This window comes from Haematobia irritans, chromosome 5 (genome assembly GCF_050003625.1).
Source record: "Haematobia irritans isolate KBUSLIRL chromosome 5, ASM5000362v1, whole genome shotgun sequence".
Taxonomy (NCBI): Eukaryota; Metazoa; Arthropoda; class Insecta; order Diptera; family Muscidae; genus Haematobia; species Haematobia irritans.
In genome coordinates, this window is record NC_134401.1 from 81,833,426 (window position 1) to 81,858,197 (window position 24,772).

At 33.9% G+C, this 24,772-nt stretch overlaps 2 protein-coding genes across 2 annotated transcripts in view; both read left to right on the forward strand.

Annotated features, from left to right (window-relative positions):
- The window catches only part of esn (espinas), a 348,528-nt gene that overhangs the window by 32,333 nt on the left and 291,423 nt on the right, over nucleotides 1–24,772 (forward strand). The gene's annotated exons all lie outside the window — the stretch shown is intronic.
- LOC142239887 (uncharacterized) lies at nucleotides 180–24,667 on the forward strand. Its single transcript, XM_075311633.1, has 4 exons — nucleotides 180–197; nucleotides 18,288–18,437; nucleotides 18,495–20,210; nucleotides 24,587–24,667. The coding sequence occupies exons 1-4, from the start codon at nucleotides 180–182 to the stop codon at nucleotides 24,665–24,667; spliced, it is 1,965 nt and encodes a 654-aa protein (XP_075167748.1).

The window sequence follows — 24,772 nt, forward strand, 5'->3', positions numbered from 1 at the left end:
GAGCGTATGTAGGCTTTTGTTGGAGCGCTCCCTTTGTTGTACCTTTCCCTCGAACATACTTGGTGGTCATTATCATCTTAAGTAAAAATTTCATTGTTCTTAGATTTCAGATTGCTAAGATTTCACGCGTATTCGCATGAACATTGGGCGATGAATGCGATTTCAAAGAATAGACGCGCATGTACTTGGAAAAAATGGTAAGCATCAACTTAATTGAAATCCATTCAAAAACGCAAGCATTTTTAGTGCTAAGTAAATTCACTACTCATATACAGTGCTGTCCAAAACATTTGCAACTACACCCTCAAAAAAAAATCGCTTCTTTAACATATGTTCCAAAAATATATTTAGCAGGAAGCACATATATTATTGGATACTGCTGAAACATTATTATGTTTGTTTTATGTGAACATATTATATGTTTGGAAGCATTTTGAGCCCAAAAATATTATATGCTTGCAAGAATTTTTCCCAAAGACGATTGTGCTCATTCCCTTACATACTCTTAATTTTCACTTCCACGAAATTTTTTAGTTCTTGGCACCTTTTTCTGTAATAAAGGGTGATTTGTTAAGAGCTTGATAATTTTTTTTTAAAAAACGCATAAAATTTGCAAAATCTCATCGGTTCTTTATTTGAAACGTTAGATTGGTCCATGACATTTACTTTTTGAAGATAATTTCATTTAAATGTTGACCGCGGCTGCGTCTTAGGTGGTCCATTCGGAAAGTCCAATTTTGGGCAACTTTTTCGAGCATTTCGGCCGGAATAGCCCGAATTTCTTCGGAAATGTTGTCTTCCAAAGCTGGAATAGTTGCTGGCTTATTTCTGTAGACTTTAGACTTGACGTAGCCCCACAAAAAATAGTCTAAAGGCGTCAAATCGCATGATCTTGGTGGCCAACTTACCGGTCCATTTCTTGAGATGAATTGTTCTCCGAAGTTTTCCCTCAAAATGGCCATAGAATCGCGAGCTGTGTGGCATGTAGCGCCATCTTGTTGAAACCACATGTCAACCAAGTTCAGTTCTTCCATTTTTGGCAACAAAAAGTTTGTTAGCATCGAACGATAGCGATCGCCATTCACCGTAACGTTGCGTCCAACAGCATCTTTGAAAAAATACGGTCCAATGATTCCACCAGCGTACAAACCACACCAAACAGTGCATTTTTCGGGATGCATGGGCAGTTCTTGAACGGCTTCTGGTTGCTCTTCACTCCAAATGCGGCAATTTTGCTTATTTACGTAGCCATTCAACCAGAAATGAGCCTCATCGCTGAACAAAATTTGTCGATAAAAAAGCGGATTTTCTGCCAACTTTTCTAGGGTCCATTCACTGAAAATTCGACGTTGTGGCAGATCGTTCGGCTATTCATGATGAAATGTCAAAGCATACTGAGCATCTTTCTCTTTGACACCATGTCTGAAATCCCACGTGATCTGTCAAATACTAATGCATGAAAATCCTAACCTCAAAAGAATCACCCTTTACAAATAATGTTGAAGAAATTATTCACTTTTATAAATTTTTTAAATTTTACCTTTCGCCTGCAGGGAGAATCGAACCGAGGATCATACAGTTTGTAAGACAACACACTATCCACTGGGCTACGTAGCTGTTATAGTCACCAGTAGATAATTATCGTTGTAAGTTACATTTATATAGCATAGTTTGCAGCGCCCACGAGCCCATGCAAACACAACATTATTTAACAGAAACATACATTTGTTTGCCACGTGGAGCAGTGGTTAGCATGTCTGCCTTGCATGCAAAGGGTCGTGGGTTCAATCCCTGCTCAAACCGAACACTTTTCTTTAATTTACACATTTATATTTATACTATATTAAATTTTTATAATGAAACTTCGAAATGTGGGTTATTAAAGATGTATAGTCAGTAACAGTGCTTGATATAAACGAAATTGATTGTTTTTTGGATAAAATATTATTTTTTTATTGCAAAAATAACAATTTTGTAACAAAAAACTGTTTTTGGTACAAAACTTTAAAATTTGGAAGGAATTCAAAAATTCTAACAAAAGAATAACGTGGAGTCGAGTATAAACATACATAAATATTTTATAATAAACATAAATTTATTTAGGTGTGAACAGTTTTTTACTAGCATTTAACACCATCGCTCTAAAATGCCTTTTATTTTTCTTTAATAATTCATTTTTAAGAAAATAAACTTTTTAAATTGTTTTAGCTGCAAAACTCGAACTTAATGCCCGCTTTTATATTTGAAGGTGTCCGTCAACTCCTCGTGGACTACTTATTAATAAAGAGGAACTAAACTTTGTTTTTATACATTTTACTGTGTAATTTTTCACTATTTCCTACTTATTTCATTTTACTGTCCCAACTCTAAAAAGAGTATAGTGAGCTTTTGTTATTTTTATGAAGACCCCTGATTTCTTTTAGCGAACCAAGAACAAAATTGTGCCCATAATGGTTAGGTTAGGTTAGGTGGCAGCCGGGTGTAGCAGCCTCACTTAGACTATTCATTGTGACCACATTGGTGAACTTCTCTCTGCCCATAATGCCAAAATGATAAACAAAACACATGTCCACACATACATAAAATGCTGCTCTCAAGGCTATAACATATGCTGTTTGTTTTTCAAATGTCTAGTCTCTTGGTTCCGAATGTCTATTCTCTTTATTCAAATTAAATAATATTTAGACTTAAGCATATAAAATTTTTGGCCTTATCATAAAACAGTTTTCCGAAACAACATACAAGCGGTTTCACAGAAATTGTTCTCTTTTGATTCTTTCGCTGTGTTACGTTGATATCTTTCATCAACTCTCCCGGTTTCCATCTCTATTTCTTTCTCTATACTCTCTCTGTCGCTTTGAATAAAATATCACAACATATGTATGTTTAGTCGAAATTTGTAAATTTATATATGTTTGCATTCACACATATGACTTTTTGAAACATTCATGCCCCAAACATAATATATTCTAACATATTAGTATAGATGTCCCAAACATTTAGTGTTAGTTTAGGAACATTACATGTTTGCACTTAAATAGATTGTGTTTTAAAATTGTGCCCGAAACACATTTTGTTTATATCGGAACATATGAAAAACATATTTTTCTAACAGTGTACATTCCCTGTTGAAAATAAACCGCAACTATAATGAAAATAAAAATATCAAAACAAACTTTTAATGCAATGTTGTTGCTTATTATGTCAATTTCAATGATTTAAGGCAATAAGGGAACTAACGGCAAGAATTTTTTGATAATTTATAAAATTATTGAAAAATAAGAGTTTTCATCTGATCAAAACATTTGCACCTAATATTAAGTGCCCATATATTTAAAAATAACTAGCGAAACGCGGCCCGCTTCGCTGTGCCTCCCGAAGCATATTTTCGTTAACTTAGTCAACCATGTCCTTCGATCTGAAAACAAATTCGAAAAGATTTGAACTCTTTTAAAAAGTAGGGTCAGGGGAAGTCTGGCACAAAAACTGAAATACTGATTGATCACTTCATGGTTTCCACACACGTGTCACGTACATTTCAAAAAAATCGGACTACTTGCTTTCTCGTTTATATACAGATATAAGGTAGTTATGCAGATGTGAAACGGACCGGCTTAACAAACGTTAGGTAGGGGGTATTCCCTTTCAACCATTTTTTATACCCTTCACCACTACTGTGGTACAGGGTATAATAAGTTTGTGCATTTGTATGTAACGCCAAGAAGGAGTAATCATAGACCAACCTTTTAGTATACGGATCGGCTTACAATTACATTCTGAGTCGATTTGTCGATTGTCCGTCTGTCTGTCTGTCTGTTGATGTATTTTTGTGTGCAAAGTTGTCCGCAGTTTTGGTCCGATTGTCCTAAAATTTGGTATAGGGTCCTGTTTCGGCTCAAAGACGATCCCTATTGATTTTGGTTCAGATTTAGATATAGCTGCCATATATATTTTTCACCGATCTGGTCATAATTGGCGTGTATATCAACCGATCTTCCTCAAATTCCGTACATCCGAATATTTTATGTGTCTCGAAGAACTTGCAAAATATCAGCCAAATCGGTTTATATATAGCTTTCGCCCGATTTACACACATTTGCCCACAGAGGCCAATTTTTTACTCCGATTTAGTTGAAATTTTGCATAGGGAGTAGAATTAGCATTGTAACTATGCGTGCCAAATTTGGTTGAAATCGGTTCAGATTTGGATATATCTCCCATATATAGCTTTCGCCCGATTTACACTCATATGACCACAGAGGCCAATTTTTAACTCCGATTTAGTTGAAATTTTGCACAGGGAGTAGAATTAGCATTGTAACTATGCGTGCCAAATTTGGTTGAAATCGGTTCAGATTTGGATATATCTCCCATATATAGCTTTTGCCCGATTTACACTCATATGACCACAGAGGCCAATTTTTAACTCCGAGTTAGTTGAAATTTTGCACAGGGAGTAGAATTAGCATTGTAACTATGCGTGCCAAATTTGGTTGAAATCGGTTCAGATTTGGATATATCTCCCATATATAGCTTTTGCCCGATTTACACTCATATGACCACAGAGGCCAATTTTTCTCCGATTTAGTTGAAATTTTGCACAGGGAGTAGAATTAGCATTGTTGTTTCCTTAAAATTGCTTCAGATTTAAATGTTTCACATATTTTTTTACAAATATTGTGTTCCACCCTAGTGCATTAGCCGACTTAAATTTTGAGTCTATAGATTTGTAGATGTCTATCAAATTCTGTCCAGATCGAGTGATATTAAATGTACACTGTTAGAAAAATATGTTTTTCATATGTTCCGATATAAACAAAATGTGTTTCGGGCACAATTTTTAAACACAATATATTTAAGTGCAAACATGTAATGTTCCTACACTAACACTAAATGTTTGGGACATCTATATTAATATGTTAGAATATATTATGTTTGGGGCATGAATGTTTCATAAAAATCATATGTGTGAATGCAAACATATATAAATTTACAAATTTCAACTAAACATACATATGTTGTGATATTTTATTCAAAGCGACAGACAGAGAGAGAGAGTATAGAGAAAGAAATAGAGATGGAAACCGGGAGAGTTGACGAAAGATATCAACATAACACAGCGAAAGAATCAAAAGAGAACAATTTCTGTGAAACCGCTTGTATGTTGTTTCGGAAAACTGTTTTATGATAAGGCCAAAAATTTCATATGCTTAAGTCTAAATATTATTTAATTTGAATAAAGAGAATAGACATTCGGAACCAAGAGAATCGGAGAATCGGAAAAACAAACAGCATATGTTTTCGCCTTGAGAGCAGCATTTTATGTATGTGTGGACATGTGTTTTGTTTATCATTTTGGCATTATGGGCACAATTTTTTTCTTGGTTCGTTAAAAGAAATTAGGGGTCTTCATAAAAATAACGAAAGAGCACTATACTCTTTTTAGAGTTGGGACAGTAAAATGAAATAAGGAGGAAATAGTGAAAAATTACACAGTAAAATGTATAAAAACAAAGTTTAGTTCCTCTTTATTAATAAGTAGTCCACGAGGAGTTGACGGACACCTTCAAATATAAAAAATGGTCCTCGGTTCGATTCTCCGTGCAGGCGAAAGGTAAAATTTAAAAAAATTATAAAAGTGAATAATTTTTTCAACATTATTTGTATTACAGAAAAAGGTGCCAAGAACTAAAATATTTCGTGGAAGTGAAAATTACGAGTATGTTAGGCAATGAGCACAATCGTCTTTGGGAAAAAGTCTTCCAAGCATATGATATTTTTGGGCTCAAAATGCTTCCAAACATATAATATTTTCACATTAAACAAACATATTAATGTTTCGGCAGTATCCAATAATATATGTGCTTCCTGCAAAATATGTTTGGAACATATGTTAAAGAAGCGATTTTTTTTGAGGGTGTATGTATTTGGGACAAACCTTTATATATAGCCCCCAACACATTTGACGGATGTGATATGGTATCGAAAATTTAGATATACAAAGTGGTGCAGGGTATAATATAGTCGGCCCCGCCCGACTTTAGACTTTCCTTACTTGTTTTTGTTTTTTAATTGTTCTGTATTGAAATCGTTTGACAATCTTCTACATTTCCTGTGAATGTCAAGCGTGGTTTGTCAAGGGGAGGTATACTACTCCTCAACATACCGTCCAATAAATCGGAAAAAGAAAAAAAGTACTTAAAAATTGACAATATTAACATTTGTTAAAGTGTTGGACACGGAGAACATGCCTTTCCCAAACATATACCGGAAAATGAAGCACCCTCAATGAAGCCCCTCAACGTATGGCCGGGTTGAAAAATCATAAAATTATGTACCGAGTTCCCATTTATCGACAATCCTCTACTTTCTAGTTTCAAAAAATCGGGCAAAAGGGAACCCCTGTACTTCGCTCCTCCCCGACCAGATATCGTAAATTCAAGTACCCTATATTCATTTCACAAACTACCCAACTTCACTATTCCCCTTTCCCAACCAGACATCGAAAAATCATGTACGAATACCCTGTATAAATTTAATCATCTTCTCCCAATTTCAAGTAAATCGGAGAAGGTTTGCTCTATTTTTTGTAAAGGGACGTCACTTTCCTAGAAAATCTGAAAACTTTCCTTCAAGTTTCATAGTGTGGGGCAAAGAGAAGTTTCCCATTTCAAGTAAACTTGAGAATTCTAAATTTTTTTCAGTTTTAGAGGAGGTCTCCCTCCCTGACCCAATATCGAAAAATGATATAGACTTCCCAGAAAATCTCAAGCAAATTATAAGCCCAATTTTTAAACAGCAGGGCAAGGGGAGGCCCCTCTTCCCATCCGAATATCACAAAATCAGATATCCATTATAATAATATAACCTATCCCACATCCTCTGTAAATTTCAAGTAAATTGGAAAAGTTTAATTGTTTCACGGAATATACTTGAGGAGAAATGAGGTCTCCTTGTACCCTTTTATTTTTCCCCGACCAAATATTAAAAAATCATATACCTCATATAAATTTCATAATATGCCCCAAATTCTCCGTAAAATTTCAGTAAGTCGAAAACTTTTAGTTTTTTCACTGTACTTTAAAAAAGTCGGGCAAAGGGGAGGCCGCCTCCTCGACCAAATATGGAGGAGTCGGCTTAGATGCCCCCTTCAACCTGAAAAATTTAAGCAAATCGGATAATTTTGTTCCAATTTTCAAAAAGTCGGGCAAGGGGGAGGTCCCCCTCCTCGTCCAATTATTAAAAAATCAGATACCCCATAATTAATTCATAACCTCACGGCGTGTTCTCTGTAAATCTCAAGTTATTCAGAGAATTTTTGTGTTTCGTTTCTTGGGACAGAGACAATCGCTATTGGTTTTGGAAAAAATCGGTTCAGATTTAGATATAGCTGCCATATATATATATTTATCCCCGATTTGGTCATAGTTAGCGTGTTTATCAACCGATTTTCTTGAAATACCGTACATTCAAATATTTTATGAATCTCGAAAATCTTGCAAAATATCAGCGAAATCGGTTCGGATTTAGATATAGCTCCCATATATATCTTTCGTCCGATTTAGACTCATATGACCACAGTTTTCTACCGATCTTCGTGAAATTTTGCACAGAGGATAGAATTGACATTCTACCAATGCTTGGTAAATTTGATTGAAATCGGTTCAAATTTAGATATAGATCCCATATATATCTTTCGTCCGATTTGAACTTATATGGCCACAAAAACCAGAGTTTTGCCGTGATATGCTTCAAATTTTGCACAAGGGGTACGTTTAATAGTATCGTTAAGTGTGTCAAAGTTTGTTAAAATCGATTCAGATTTAGATATAGCTCACATATATATCTTTCGCCCGATTTGGACTTATATCTCAAAAGCCAGAGTTTTGCCCTGACTTACTTCAAATTTTGCACAAGCGGTACTTTTAACGATACTACTGTATGTGCCAAATATGGTCAAAATCGATTCAGATTTAGATATAGCTCCCATATACACGCTCACAAAAAATCGCTTCTGTAACATATACATATTTTGCTTCAAGCATATATATTTTTGGGTATTGCCCAAACATTTATATGTTTGATCTCTTCCAATATATAATATGTTTGAAAGCATATTGGTCTAAACAATATATGTTTGGGTAGTCTAAGTTCCAAACATTTTGTATTTTTGCATCCAAATCCAATAATGTTGTCTTCCAAAAACCAATATGTTATTATGTGAACATATAATATGTTTGGAAGCATTTTGCACCCAAAAATATTATATGCTTAAAAAAAATCCTCCCAAACAATATCGTGTTCAAAATTTTATTTATTTATTTATATATTTACAATCATAATGAATTATGAAAATAAACAGGTAATATAGGTGCTAACAACATAGGTTTTCGACCTGAATGCTCAAAATTTTGTTTCTGCCCAATTGTATATTCCCCCCCATCTTTCTCACTTCCACGAGATTTTTTAGTTCTTAGCACCTTTTTCTGTAATACAAACATTGTAGAAGAAATTATTCAATTGTTTGATTTTTATACCCTCCATCATAGGATGGGGGTATATTAACTTTGTCATTCCGTTTGTAACACATCGAAATATTGCTCTAAGACCCCATAAAGTATATATATTCTGGGTCGTGGTGAAATTCTGAGTCGATCTAAGCATGTCCGTCCGTCCGTCCGTCCGTCCGTCCGTCCGTCCGTCCGTCCGTCCGTCCGTCCGTCTGTTGAAATCACGCTAACTTTCGAACGAAACAAGCTATCGACTTGAAACTTGGCACAAGTAGTTGTTATCGATGTAGGTCGGTTGGTATTGAAAATGGGCCATATCGGTCCACTTTTACGTATAGCCCCCATATAAAGGGACCCTCAGATTTGGCTTGTGGAGCCTCTAACAGAAGCATATTTCATCCGATCCGGCTGAAATTTGGTACATGGTGTTGGTATATGGTCTCTAACAACCATGCAAAAATTGGTCCACATCGGTCCATAATTATATATAGCCCCCATATAAACCGATCCCCAGATTTGGCTTGCGGAGCCTAAAAGAGAAGCAAATTTCATCCGATCCGGCTGAAATTTGGTACATGGTGTTAGTATATGATCTCTAACAACCATGCCAAAATTGATCCACATCGGTCCGTAATTATATATAGCGCCCATATAAACCGATCCCCAGATTTGGCTTGCGGAGCCTCAAAGAGAAGAACATTTCATCCGATCCGGCTGAAATTTGGTACATGATGTTGGTATATGGTCTCTAACAACCATGCAAAAATTGGTCCATATCGGTCCTTAATTATATATAGCCCCCATATAAACCGATCCCCAGATTTGGCTTGTAGAGCCTCTAAGAGAAGCATATTTCATCCGATCCGGCTGAAATTTGGTACATGGTGTTGGTATATGGTCTCTAACAATCATGCAAAAATTGGTCCACATCGGTCCATAATTATATATATCCCCCATATAAACCGATCCCCAGATTTGGCTTGCGGAGCCTCAAAGAGAAGCAAATTTCATCCGATCCGCCTGAAATTCGCTACATGATGTTGGTATATGGTCTCTAACAACCATGCAAAAATTGGTCAACATCGGTCCATAATTGTATATAGACCCCATATAAACCGATCTCCAGATTTGGCTTGCGAAGCCTCAAAGAGAAGCAAATTGCATCCGATCCGGCTGAGATTTGGTACATGGTGTTGGTATATGGTCTCTAACAACTGTGCAAAAATTGGTCCACATCGGTCCATAATTATATATAGCCCCCATATAAAACGTACTCCAGATTTGACCTCCGGAGCCTCTTGGAGGAGCAAAATTCATCCGATCCGGTTCAAATTAGGAACGTGGTGTTAGTATATGGCCGCTAACAACCATACCAAAATTGGTCCAATCACACAAAAATTGGTCCATATCGGTTCATAATCATGGTTTCCACTAGAGCCAAAAATAGTCTACCAAACTTTTATTTCTATAGAAAATTTTGTCAAAATTTTATTTCTATAGAAAATTTTGTCAAAATTTTATTTCTAGAGAAAATTTTGTTAAAATTTTATTCGGTTCATAATAAAATTTTCATCATTGTCAAAATTGTATTTCTATAGAAAATTTTATTCAAATTTTATTCTGTTCATAATCATGGTTGCCACTAGAGCCAAAAATAGTCTACCAAACTTTTATTTCTATAGAAAATTTTGTCAAAATTTTATTTCTATAGAAAATTTTGTCAAAATTTTATTTCTAGAGAAAATTTTGTTAAAATTTTATTTCTAGAGAAAATTTTGTTAAAATTTTATTTTGTAATAACAAGCAACAACCACCAACTTAATTCAATATCGCTCCCTGTTAAATAGCGCTCCAAGCTACTAAACACATATATGTTTATAGGCTATTTCTAAATTAATATATGTTTGCATCCAAGCATATTATATTTACAAACATTTTATGTCCCAAACATAATATGTTCTAACATATTAACATATATGTCCCAAACATGTTATGCTAGTTTATGAACATTATATGCTTGCACTCAAAAATATTGTGTTTAAAAATTTGTGTTCCAAACATATAATGTTTATAGCCAAACATATGAAAAACAGTATTTTTCATCCGTGTATACGTACACCAGAGTTGGGGAAATATGTTATGGTCCATGTCCATTTTCAATGGAAGCTTCCTCCAATTAACTGGATAGCGTTAGCCGATTTAAATTTTAATTCTAGAGATTTTCCAAATACCCAAAAATCAAGTACACCATATTGATTTCAATACCTTCCCCTACGGCCTCTGTAAATTTCAAGTAAACTTGAGAATTCTATTTTTTTTGTCAGTTTTAGAGGAGGTCTCCCTCCCTGACCCAATATCAAAAAATGATATAGACTTCACAGAAAATCTCAAGCAAATTATAAGCCCAATTTTTAAACAGCAGGGCAAGGGGAGGCCCCTCTTTCCATCCGAATATCACAAAACCAGATATCCATTATAATAGTATAACCTATCCCACATTCTCTGGAAATTTTAACGATACTATTGTATCGTTAAAATCGATTTTGACCATATTGCCAAATATGGTCAAAATCGATTCAGATTTAGATATAGCTCCCATATATATCTTTCGTCCGATTTGCACTCATATGACCAGGGGGCCAAAGTTATACTCCCATTTATGTGAAATTTCGCATAGATAGCAGAATTATTATTCTAACTATACATGTCAAATTTAGTCAAAATCGGTTTAGATTATATATAGCTCCCATATATACGTACACCAGAGTTGGGGAAATATGTTATGGTAGACTGTTACACATTTTAGACCCATTTTCAATGGAAGCTTCCTCCAATTAACTGGATAGCGTTAGCCGATTTAAATTTTAATTCTAGAGATTTTGTAGAAGTAAAAAAATTGTCTCCTTTAACGTACATAGCTTCCAGCAAATGTGAAGTAGTTGAGGTGGTAACACAAATTTTGGCCTACATAGGGGTGAAGGACTTTAGACTTTACTTACTTGTTTTTACTGTACTTTAAACAAAAATCGTATAAAGGGGTGGTCCACCTGCGCGACCAAATATCGAAAAATAAAGTAGCGGGTCTTTGTCTATAAACATCACCCTTAACCCTTAACCGCTCAAATTGGAGAACTTTGAACCCATTTTTAAAAGTTGGGCAAGGGGGATGCCCCCCCCCCCCACCAGATAGCAAAAAATGATGTACGCTATTTTCACCACATGATTACCCTCAACGTTCTCCGAACAATTTTCATGCAACTGCGATGAATTCAAATTATACATTTTTGTAATGTGCGCTGTGTGTAAAAAAAGATTTTTCCGCTTTTCCGTTGAAACTTTTCTTTGATTTGTATTTTCTTTGTTATAAACCTCACAGAGCCCGAGACCTCTCCAACGAATGCAAAACTGTGGAAATCGGTTCGTGCGTTCTGGAGTTGCATCATAAATAGCACTGTATATAAAAAACGATTTTCCCCTTTTCCGTTGAAACTTTTCTTGAATTTTCTTTGCTATAAACCAAACCCGTGGACATCGGTTCGTGCGTTCTGGACTTATTGCGTCAGGAAGGAAAACCCGACTTATATATTAGATTAATACTTATATATTATATTAGATTAAAGGTTTTGTAACTTTTAACGATAAGTGCTAATACTATAGCCATGCCGTTTGATTACTTTTGCGTAACTTCTTGCCATTGGTTAGGATTAAATGGTCTATGAGATCCTATGGTTCAGGTTCAAATACATACCATAAGCCTTTTGCAAAAATTTAATACAAATTTTTCGTTTTACAACTTCCCAAGGGCGATTTTATGATTTCTATGTCAGGCGACTGAGAAGGCCAGTCAAGCACCCGCAATTTTTCGTCGGAAATCCATTGTTTTACCAGCTTGCACGTGTGCTGGAGGTCATGATCACGAGAATAATACATGCAGATGGCATTTCCTGGAATGCTTATGGCAAAATCATATGGGACAAAATGTTTTTGTAGTCTTCCGACTCTATGAATCGGGCCAATAACATGTCCCGAAAAACACCTTCAGACCATAATATTGCCTCCCACCATGATTGACGGAACCTTTTGTATTTCTTGCATTAAGACGTTCCTTTCAGCCTTCGTACTAAATCTCTACCATCCGATCCATGCAAATTAAACTTTGAGTCGTAGGAAAATATAACACATTTCCACTCCGACTTCTAAAGCGCTACATCTGATCGCTATGGTTGATATATCCAAATTAATTTTTGACCCCTTTAGATTATATTTGAGTTAACTGATGCATAGTTTATTTGATTACATGATCTTCTTTTGAAGTAGTCTTAAGTTTTCTTCTACTTCAGTGAACAGTTTTGGTTCAACCTCTGTTTATAATTCGAGACCCAGTTAATTTGTGGAAATTCATTTTTGTGATACCCCAACTTAAAAATCATCGATATTTTGCTTTTTGACATGTTCTAAAAATAAAACATAAAGGTCTATGGTGATCGGCTTATGACCAAATTAGGCAATGAACGTAACGTCCTCTTATAGGTCCTTATAATTATTTCAGCTAAAAAATAATTACCCTAAAGAATAAAATATTATAAAGTGTTAGGTAGTTGAAAATGTTTGAACAGGTCGAATCATACGATTCTCTACCTTTAGGAAAATATCAATATTTTATAACAGCCCATTCATTTACCCAATAAGAATTTGGAAATACCACTCCATAAAGATTATTTTTTAAGTGGAAGCTAATTAAGATTATAGTAGAACTAGTTGCAAATGTTTTGAACAGCACTGTATGTGAGACTCTTTTTGAACAAGTAGAATAGTTCGAAATAAATATCTAATCATTAATATCTAACATCTCCTACTATATCTTAATATGTATTTAATATTTATTAATATATTTTATTATTACACCCAAAGAAAACATACATTCCTACGGAACGAAATTTTACACAAACGAAATTCCACTTTAATCAAAAGATAGCCTCTAATCTTTTTTATTTATTTTACAGACAATTTATTAGATTCAAAAGAAAATTTTGTTTGTCTAAAATTTCGTTCCTCAGAAGATAAAACTATTCTTTCGGTGTAGCTTTTTCTTCTACAAAATAAGTCTTAGCCTATATTTGAAGCGATTTTATCTCAAATCTAAAGATTTAATATTTCAGTTAATTTAAGGACGGGTTCTCTAAATCAAAAAAAATATTTTTATTTACTTTAAGGAAAATTTGCTTTAGTTCAATGACATAAGGCCTTAACAGAGGGACACAAATTTCCAAAATTTTTGTCCTAAATTTAATAAAACAAAACATTTTTGAAACAAAGTTTAGTAACTTTCTTTTAATTAAAATTGCATTATTTTAAAGAAACTTGTCGTGACTATTGTGTAAATTGTTTGTCATAAGTATACATATTCTGGGTCGTGGTGAAATTCTGACTTGATCTGAGCATGTCCGTCCGTCCGTCCGTCTGTTGAAATCACGCTAACTTCCGAACGAAGCAAGCTATCGACTTGAAACTTGGCACAAGTAGTTGTTATTGCTGTAGGTCGGATGGTATTGAAAATGGGCCATATCGGTTCACTTTTACGTATAGCGCTCATATAAACGGACCCCCAAAATTGGCTTGCAATTGCTCTAAGAGAAGCAAATTTCATCCGATCCGGCTGAAATTTGGTACATGGTGTTAGTATATGGTCTCTAACAACCATGCAAAAATTGGTCCACATCGGTCCATAATTATATATAGCCCCATATAAACCGATCCCCCGATTTGGCTTGCGGAGCCTCTAAGAGAAGCAAATTTCATCCGATCCGGCTGAAATTTGGTACATGGTGTTGGTATATGTTCTCTAATGACCATGCAAAAATTGGTCCACATCGGCCCATAATTATATATGGCCCCCATATAAACCGATCCCCAGATTTGACCTCCGGAGCCTCTTAGAGGAGCAAAAGTCATCCGATCCGATTGAAATTTGGTTCGTGGTGTTAGTATATTGTCTCTAACAACCATGCCCCATATAAGCCGATCCCCACACTGAAAAAAATATTGTCGTGAGGTCAAAGACTTCATGTCTTTAAAATACGAATACAAATTTTGCTTAGCATAGAAGACGCATTTCTCTAAAATAAAGTTATTTTCATTGTCCAAAAGTCTATAAACTTTTCAATGAAGTCGTATTGTCCTTATAATTAAGTGATTTGACTTAAAAATGGGTATCTTAACATGAGAGAAAAAATTTATAGGCTAAGGTCAACTTGACAATAATAATTCAGAAAAATTCTTTAAATTTAATGAAATTGTCTTTAAATTTGTTGTCTTTTTGCATCTTGACTACAAAGCAAAAAATCGTTCAAATATAGGACATGTTTTTCAAAACTTTATTTTAAAGAAGTTCTTTTACTTCAAACATAGCATAATTTCTACTGGAAGTCGAGTCCTATTTTGGAAAATAAAGTTGCCGTTAACTCGTTTTTAAAGGACTTGGATAGCATATGAAGAAAAAAAGCTGAGAAAGCGAAAAATTAAAATTTGCTTCCTAGAAGCAAGTACACAAAACCTAAATTTAAAAGAGAATTGTGTCTTAAAAGTATCCTTACTTGTATTCTCCGCTTCTTTGGCTCGGAATCAAAACCAAATTTTTTAAAGTAAAGACAAAATCTTTGGAACCGAGTATGCTTTTTTTTCAGTGCAGATTTGTCCTCCGGAGCCTCTTGGAGGAGCAAAATTCATCCAATCCGGTTTAAATTTGGAACGTGTTGTTAGAATGTGGTCTCCAACAAACACGCAAGAATTGGTCCATATCGGTCCATAATTATATGTAGCCCCATATAAACCGTTCCCCAGATTTGATCTCCGGAGCCTCGTAGAGGAGCAAAATTCATCCGATCCGGTTGAAATTTGCAACGTGGTGTTAGTATAAGGCCGCTAATAATCATGCCAAAATTGGTCCATATCGGTCTATAGTTATATATAGGCGATCCCCAATCACACAAAAATTGGTCCTTATTGGTTCATAATCATGGTTGCCAATCGAGCCAAAAATAATCTACCAAAATTTTATTTTTATAAAAATTTTTGTAAAAATTTTATTTCTATAGAAAATTTTGTCAGAATTTTATTTCTATAGAAAATGTTTTCCAAATTTTATTTCTATAGAAAATGTTGTCAAAATTTTATTTTGTCAAAATTTTATTTCTATAGAAACTTTAAACTTAATTATATACGTATTTAATCGGCCTTTTTTAGTTCAATATATACCATGTATGGACTATGTGGTATATATTACGGTGTTAGGAAGTTTTAAGATACCTTGCCATCGGCAAGTGTTACCGCAACCCAAGTAATTCGATTGTGGATGACAGTCTTCAGTAGAATTTTCTACGCAATCCATGGTGGAGGGTACATAAGCTTCGGCCTCGCCGAATTTACGGCCGTATATACTTGTCCTAGATTTAAAGCTAGATAGGTCGCTAAAAATGTCTTTATTTTAAATAAGCCGAATCTTTGGCTCGGAATCAATACCAAAATCCTTAAGGAAAGGTCAAAATCTTTGGATTTAAGTAAACTTTTTTTTGAGTGCATGGATGTGAAAAATTCATATGTCACAGATTTGAATACCTGCGTGTGAAATTTTTAATTTTATTTTAATTGATTTTTTTTTGGTTTTCAACTATGTTACCCATTTAAATTTTAAATAAAAATGGTCAAAAGCTAAATAATTGTCCAAAAGAGTTTCATCAGAAGTAGAAAAAAATCGACAGAGAATCCCAGGATGCGCTTAAAAGGAAATTTTGGAGAAATATTTTCCAGATTTGGCCGAACTCCCGAATCGACTTCGTGAGACCGTGGAAGCCGCAGTTTTCATCCGATTTTTTTTTGGAATTGTAAATCTAGGTGTACTTTAAACCCATACAGAGCTATGACATCTTAAGAGCCTGATTTTAATGTGATTTGGGAGAAATTTAAAATTTGGATTTTACACTGAAAAAAATATTTTCGTATTACTAAAGATTATGCAACCTAAATTTTAGGATGCACAATTTACAAATTACTAAGGACAAATGTCTTTAAAATAATGAAAAATTAATTAAGATAAAGATTATAATCTTTGCTTCATAAATTTTTTTATTAAATTTAGGACATACATTTTGGAAATTTGCGTCCCTCGGTTAAAGTCGTATACCTTTGAGCTAAGGCAAAATTTCCTTAAAGTAAACAAACACATTTTTGATTTAAAGAAATCGTCCTTAAATTAACTGAAATATTGAATCTTTAAACTTAAGATAAAAATTCAAATATAAGCTAAGATTTATTTTGAGGATTTAGCATTTTTGGTTTAAAGTTGTTTTGGAATTAAAAAAAAAAAACATTTTGCACGTTGATGTATCCGTTATAATTTGAATGAAAGGAGAATGAATATTCGATAAATTGAATCTCTATCCTAATTTTAATTTTATTGACCATAGATTTAAAGCAACAATGGTCGCTAAAAGTGTTTTTATTTTAAAGAAGCCAAATAATCTTTGGCTCATAATCAATACCAAAATCCTTAAGGGAAGGTCAAAATCTTTGGATCCAAGTAAACTTTTTGTGAGTGTATCTTAAATCCAAAATAAATTTATTCCCTTCAACACTCAAAAAAAAAGTGAACTCTATATTTCACTTTCACTTTCACTATATTTCACTTTCACTTTCGTTTAGTTCATGGAATTATTATGTTTGGAGAAAGTTTCTTCTACTCTAATAATTTTTTGTGTACGTTAGTTAAATTAACTAAAACCGAGGAAAAAAATATACACAAATGAAGGATAAAGATTAACTAAATTCGTGTCTTCCACAAAATAGTTCAATATTTCTTTAAATTTGTAAATTTTACTACAAATGCGTTCATCATGAACTTCGTATGTCACTAAAGACATTCTTGCAATTTTGAACTCCAATTTTTTCCTTCAAACTACAAAATTTTCTTTAACAAGTGAAAAAACTTAATTATGTCTAATAAATTTTCTTGAATTTGTTGAAAAATATTTACTTATTTTTATGACATCGGCGTGATGCCAGCATTTGTTATACTGTTTAGTTAAAAATTTCTAAAAATATTCAAAATTTTCTAAAATTAACCGAAATTTTTCTTCCTGGTGGGTTCACTGTTTTTTCAGTGAAATCATAAATTTAATGTTTCAAAGTTAACTTCGAAACCCATACTGTCCATGTCTTTATATTAAATTTAGGGTCCCATAAACTACTTAACATCTACAACTTACTATAAAATCTGCAGTCCGTAATGGCAATGTGTTTTCAACGATATTTCTTGTATGTATTTCATGGTGATGGTAAATAAATTTTCTGAAGAATGGTGGTAATTGACTTCTGCTGTGATTTTATTTCTTGAAGATATTGAAGTAGGTTGGTCTGAAATGTTCTATTTTGGTGAATTTTTGATTTATAAATAAACATGCAATAATTTATATCGGTGCGTTTTTGGTACCTTCCATCATAATATTGCAAACGGGTTAAGATGTGTACTATGTTCGTTAATTTAAGGGCGATTTCTTTAAATCAAAAATGTGTTTCTTTAGTTTTAGGAAAATATGGTTTAGTTCAAAAACATCAGACTTTAACGGAGGGGCGCAAATTTACAAAATGTATATCCTAAAGTTAATAACTTTATTTTCCACCCAGAATTTAATCGATAACAGACAATTTGGATTCAAGAAGGGGAAATCTACAATCGATAACTTGCTATACATTGACAGTATTGTCTCCCAAAATCTTTCACAGAGGAAGCATACTACTATAATATCCTTGGATTTCGAGAAAGCTTTCGATAAGATAGGCATACATGCAATAATTCAACAGCTGGTAGATTGGAAAATTGGGCCTAAGATAATTAACTATATCATCAGCTTTATGTCGAACAGAAGATTTACCGTAAGGATCCGTAAGTTCTACTCTCATGTTCACTCAATTTATAACGGAATACCACAGGGATCTCCGATATCAGTTATTTTATTCCTTATTGCATATGATAAACTTTGCAAAATCTTCCGCATGAACAAATCAATTGATTTTACCGCTTTTGCTGACGACTTTAACATTATTGTTTCTTCCAATAAACAGAAAAATCCGCGGATTAACCTAAACGAAACGTTCAATAATATCCAACGGTGGAGTGTTACTTCGGGAGCTTCCTTATCCTCTACAAAATGTAAATTTATTCACATCTGCCGCAAACAATCTTGCGTATGCCTACTAGAATCTTCCGATTACATACTAAATGAAGCAAATTCCTTACGGATTCTTGGCTTGCACATAAATAAGAGATACTCTTGGAGTACTCATATTGACAAACTCATTGGCTCCCTTCAAAAACATTTGAACATTATAAAGTGTTTAGCTTGCAAGTCCTACAATTGCAGTACAGACACACTCATATCCATTGTGAATGCATTGATTCTATCTCGTATACGGTTTACGCTTCCCTTCTACGGTTCCTCCCCTAAGTCTTATCTTAATAAAATCAACACAGTAATTAATTCTGCTCTTAGACTCTGCTTCGGAGCGTTTAGAACAACTCCTACTAGTAATCTATATATTGAGTCCAATATATTGCCTTTGACTGCACAATTTAGATTATCGTTATATAAGCAAGCCAGAATCTACTTATATGAACCCAATGATCCTTTAAGAATAGTTCTTCGGAAATGCCTTAATAGGAAAAAAGTACCTAGAATACCATCAGTGATTTATAGGGTTACTGAAGAATGTAAAAAACTAGGTCTATTTTCAGTACTACCCAAAACTAACCGTCTGAAACGCTTCCCTCCATGGTTTCTAATGTCAGGATGCGTAGATTTGACCCTTAGTAGATATAACAAACTTCAACATAATCCAATTTTATTTGAAACTTTACATAAGAAAAGCCAAGAGGATATGCCTAGCCACGAATTTCTTTACACAGATGCTTCGAAATCACAGGATTGTGTGTCATACAGCGTAGTAGGGAACCAAAGTATTTGGAAAACATCAATTCTTCCTAACCACACTTCAACATTTACCGCTGAATTAATAGCAATATTCGAAGCAATTAAGATAGTCTCCACCAAGAGAGGGAAATTTGCAATTTGTTCTGATTCACTGTCCGCCCTTAAAAGGATCAGGAATATTACTGCGAACGACTTCTACACAGATTACATAAGAAGTAAATTGATAGATAAACATCCTAAAATTGTGCTTATTTGGACCCCTGGTCACTGCAATATAACAGGTAATGAATTCGCAGATAATGTAGCAAAGCAGGGCTTAAAATCTCCTTTGATAGGAACAGAGAATTTTAATTTAAGAGATTCATACAGGTTCGTTCAAGAGCATTTAAAAGCCAATGATATCCCCTTTTTACATCCGAGTCCTTGGTATAGATCAATAAATCCTAGCAGAATTTCAATCAAGGATTATCTAAACTCTGACCTATCAAAACTTTCAAGATTAGACCTAATAAAGATTTTTAGATTAAGATTAGGCCATACTTTACTTTCACACGGTCACCTCATCAATGCCCCAAACCTCCCAAGTTGTAATTGTAATGTGCCTAATAGAACTCTTGATCATATTATGCGTGAATGCAATGACACGCGAACCATACAACATAATGCATTTAAAGGGGAAAACCCTATTTCATTTATATCCAATCCTACTACACATAACGTATCCATTTTATTAAAATTTTTAAAAGAATCAAACCTGTATAGATACATCTAAGACATAACCAAAACTAAAATCTAACTTACCAACTATGTACCTAACTATATGTTAAGCTTAAGGCCTATGTAGCTATAGCTAACATTAATTAACTAATAATTTCATATTATTTGTTAATAAAGTTAAATAAAAATAAATAATAAACTTTATTTTAATTAAAATTTCATTATTTTAAAGAAATTTGTCCTCAATATTTTGTAAATTGTGCATCCTACAGTTTAGTTTGCTTAATCTTTAGTATCACGTAAATAGTTTTTTCAGTGTAGGTGGCAGTTTTAGCCCAACCAACTCCAAATTTGGGACAATTATGCGTTTTATAGCCCCAGAAGGCAGAGTTTTACTCCGATTTATATGAGATTTTGCACATCATTCTAAATATGCATGCCACATTTGGTTGAAATCGGTTCATATTTAGATATAGCTCCCATTTATATTTTTCACCCGATATGTCATATGACCACCGTTAGGATAATAATGCCCGTGTTCAATTTTTCGAGACATATCCCAGATGTTGGTCATACTATAAGTTCGAAGACATAATCGATATTGCAGCATGTTAATGTGATTCTTTAAGGCCGGTACGATGTTCATTCTTGAGAAAAAAATTTATAGAAACCTTTATTTCGCACATAGAAAGCTGTGTTTATTTAGGTAACCGGAAGCTCTATTTAACAGGGAGCGACATTGAATTAGGTTGGTGGTTGGTTGGTTGTTGCTGCTTGCTATTAATTAACATTTTATTTTTCCTTGGGCAATCTGCTACTCATTTGATCCTTTGTATAGTTTCGGAACAAAAATATGATCCGTGTTTACGTTATAAACCCACACAAATAGTTTTAATAAATAAATTGTTTCTTAATTCACATTGCATTAACGCATGCTATAAACGTCAGTTTTTCAACTCGAAAAAAAAACAAAGTACCACAAATGGAAAAAATTTCGCTAGGTTTTCGCATTTTTTGGTTTTGTATGGAGTTTCAACGCGAAAACCCAACAGAGTACCGGCCTTTACAAACACAGACATTTCGTCCGGATAAACTCATAGTCTGAGCGGCACATAACGGTCACATTTTCACGCAGGGCACAATTATTCTGCCTGCATAGAATGGTTTTGGGCAGAAAAAATTTAAATTAAGTTTCCAACATAAATCTAATTTTTTTAAGTGTCTGCTATGGAATAACAGATTTGTAATAGTTTTGAAAGTAGAGCTGCATAGGCAATAATGTGAGAACTGAATCAACAATTAGTGGTTGCCATTACACAGCGCAATCAACCTACGACTTACATGGGCTGGATGCAACGAACTAACCTGCTCTGCCAACAACATTGTTCCAAATGGGTTTAATGCTAAGCATCATTTGATTGTCATTATCCCGAAAAAACGTGCAGGAATAGCAACGAATATTCGACAATGCTCCTCGTCTCGTAGAGGTCTTTGTTTTCTTAATTCACTTATCTCTGATCGAATGCCAACACCAAAGAACAACTGTCGATTTTTTCCGCCAATGCGAACACAGTTAAATTACATGCAAATCCAATTAAGTTGTTAACTCTTCCCAGGCAGTTCACAGTCAGCCATTAAAGTCGATTTGCCTACTCTGCCAGGCAATGCATTGCTTGAGATTGTCATTGCTCGGTATCGGAAGAAACCGTTTGGCTGTTTGTCGATTATTCAAAGTGCCCTCCTGGCCCAGAGACTACGTTTCCCATTCATGCAGACATCCATCCTTGATGCTTGTCTCTCCGATCTCTTTTCGTTAATTTATTACCATGAATTTGGATTTCTTTTGTTGAACGTAGAGATGCTCAGATTGTTTTTGTGCCACAGTTGTTGGCCTCGTTAGTCGGTCGATAAGGACCAATCAAAAATGTGGTAGCCCAGATGTAATGCCTTTTAAATGTTGATTCATTAGCCATACATAATTGTCATTGTTTGTGAACGAAGTTCTGTTTTACTCTTATAGCGATCAAAGACAAATGTTGCAAAAAACAAAGGAAACTAATGATTGATGATTAGCCATTAATAATTCTCATCGCCTTTCACTGTAGCGAGTCCATAAATTAAATTGGGTGAGTGAAAAGGCAACAAAACAAAATCATCCATCAAGGAGGTTGATTTTTAGGACATGCAGCAAAAAAATCTTTAAAATTCTATATATCGGATTAAAAAAAGTCTAAAAGAGGCCTCGTTACCCACCAATAATCCATGTTTATTAACCTCTCCGATTTGCTTGCCATGCAATATGTGACGCAGGTTGCTCTGTCTCATTTCGGCTGACATACACCTTAGTCAGTATTCGGCTTGTGGTGTGCCCTAACTTCTTCTTTCCATCGTACCATCTTATTCCTCTGGATCTCTGTGTTTCTAACGAACTTCAACTATATCGTTTATATAGTGAGAAGAGCAAAGTGACTTAATGGTATCCTGGCTTGAAAGTTATCTGACAAATCGAACTCGGCGCTACGAATATGGGCCCCATGAAAATGAGCCCCACTGTTTCTAATGAAAATGAGCCCCAATAATTACGTGCGATACAACAACACGAAATTTGGTTCATTTTTGGGGTCGTATTTCATTTATTTTTTGGGGTTCTATTTCATAATGAAAATGGACCCTAAAATGTCCTAATGAAAATGGGCCCTAAAATTTATTTGGGGCCTGTTTTCATTTAATGTGGGGCCAATTTTCAATTCTTAAGCTTATCAGATGCCTAGTTTTTAATTTTAAAGATTAAACTTAAATCAAATCTGGTTTTATCGTTTTATTACATTAAATGGAAATATAATGATCAAAATTAAAAACAAAAAAATTAATTCATTAATGAAATAAATCGCTTTCAGCGTTAACAATTAGTACAGTATTTGTTAGTTTAAACAAACACTTGCATTACATCCTGGACTACATGACGGCAACAAGGACATTTATAATCTTCTTCATACCAGCTTTAAATTACATTCATGGCATACAATTAAATGTTTGCAAGGTAAAAAAAACTATATTGGGACTATTGCCCCGACAAACAACGCAGCTTCTGTTGCTTTCGTTTGACACTATCGCGCGATTTTTTGGAAAAATATATTTTGCTTTCATTTCCTCCCACTAACAAAAGTACAGTATATAATTGGGCAAAAAAGGTTTAACAAGGATTGTAATATTAATTTTCAAATTTTTGTAGAACTATGTTCGCGCGATTTTTTTAAATAGTCTATTGTTTTAACATTGTTTTCTGCCAATAAAAATCTTTTAAATGTCGACCACATAGTTCTACAAAAATTTGAAAATTATTTCTGGAAATTGAAAGTGTCAGCTTTTATTTAATTATATATTTTAATCACTCACCAGCATCCGACTAGGCTTACACTCGGAAATTGGTTTGTCAGTGCACGTCTAATTGCACATTCATAGTCAGTTACGAATATATTCGGTTCCATTTGAAATATGTTTTCATTTATATATTTCAATAAACAAGCATATGCAATATATGACTTTTTATCCATTAGTATAAAAAAGACTGGAAATATCTAAAAATAGGTATATTAATATATATTATAAATAATAACTAAAATTATATACTTCATCGAAATATTATATATATATAACCAAGTGCTGTCGAAAACATCCACGGGGTACACAACTAAATGTACCATCCATTAAATATGTTCTATTTGCCGGAACAATGTTTTCTTTAATTAATTTTATTGTTTTAATTGATGAAAATATACAGTACGATATATCTTTTTCTGTGATACACGCTGTAAAGAAGCGCTCCGGTTTAGATTCTTCTTTGGTTATACCAAAATGTTGCCAAATTTTCTCTAATTGAAATGCCTCCAGCACTTTTAATGGAGTTGAAGGAGACGGTGTATAGTTTTTGCTGACAATATACTGCAATCCGCGCTGAATTTTTGGAAAACTGATATTTTGTGATTCATGCTGAAATCTTATAGCATACACAATATGATATAAAATCTTATTTATTTATTTATTTATATACATACCTCTCACAGTTTTTTTCAAAAGCTTGTTTTATTGAACTTCTTCGACTTCGATACAATCACTTTTAATTTTGTTTAAGACACTAATTTCTTTAAATTCATTTTCCTGATGGTCATGACAATGATCCACATAATTTTTCGCTAAGACACATTTCCCATCTGGCATTAAATTAACCCTTGCTTTACAGGATTTCACCCAACATTCATATTTATCAACTTCTTTATACGACGATTTTTTTTATATATCATTTTCTGATCATACACATACAATAATTTATTATCAATTTTTCGTCCAGTAAAAATAACACACTCCATATTCAACTAGGCACTAACTAATGTACGTGTAACTAATGCAGATGGACGCGACAGTACCAATAACGGTAAACAAGTAGCTATGGGTAAATAATTAACATAGCAACTAGTCTTAGAATAATATTATGTGGCGACATTCTTCATTAGGGCTCTCCCCGAATGGAGTACAGTCGAATAATAAGATTGGGTTTTAGTGCAT

Coding starts and splice junctions, on each gene's coding strand:
- LOC142239887 (XM_075311633.1), top strand. Junction 18,438..18,494: donor TGTCGAACAGAAGATTTACC/GTAAGGATCCGT, acceptor GGAATACCACAG/GGATCTCCGATATCAGTTAT. Junction 20,211..24,586: donor CCAATCCTACTACACATAAC/GTATCCATTTTA, acceptor ATATTCAACTAG/GCACTAACTAATGTACGTGT.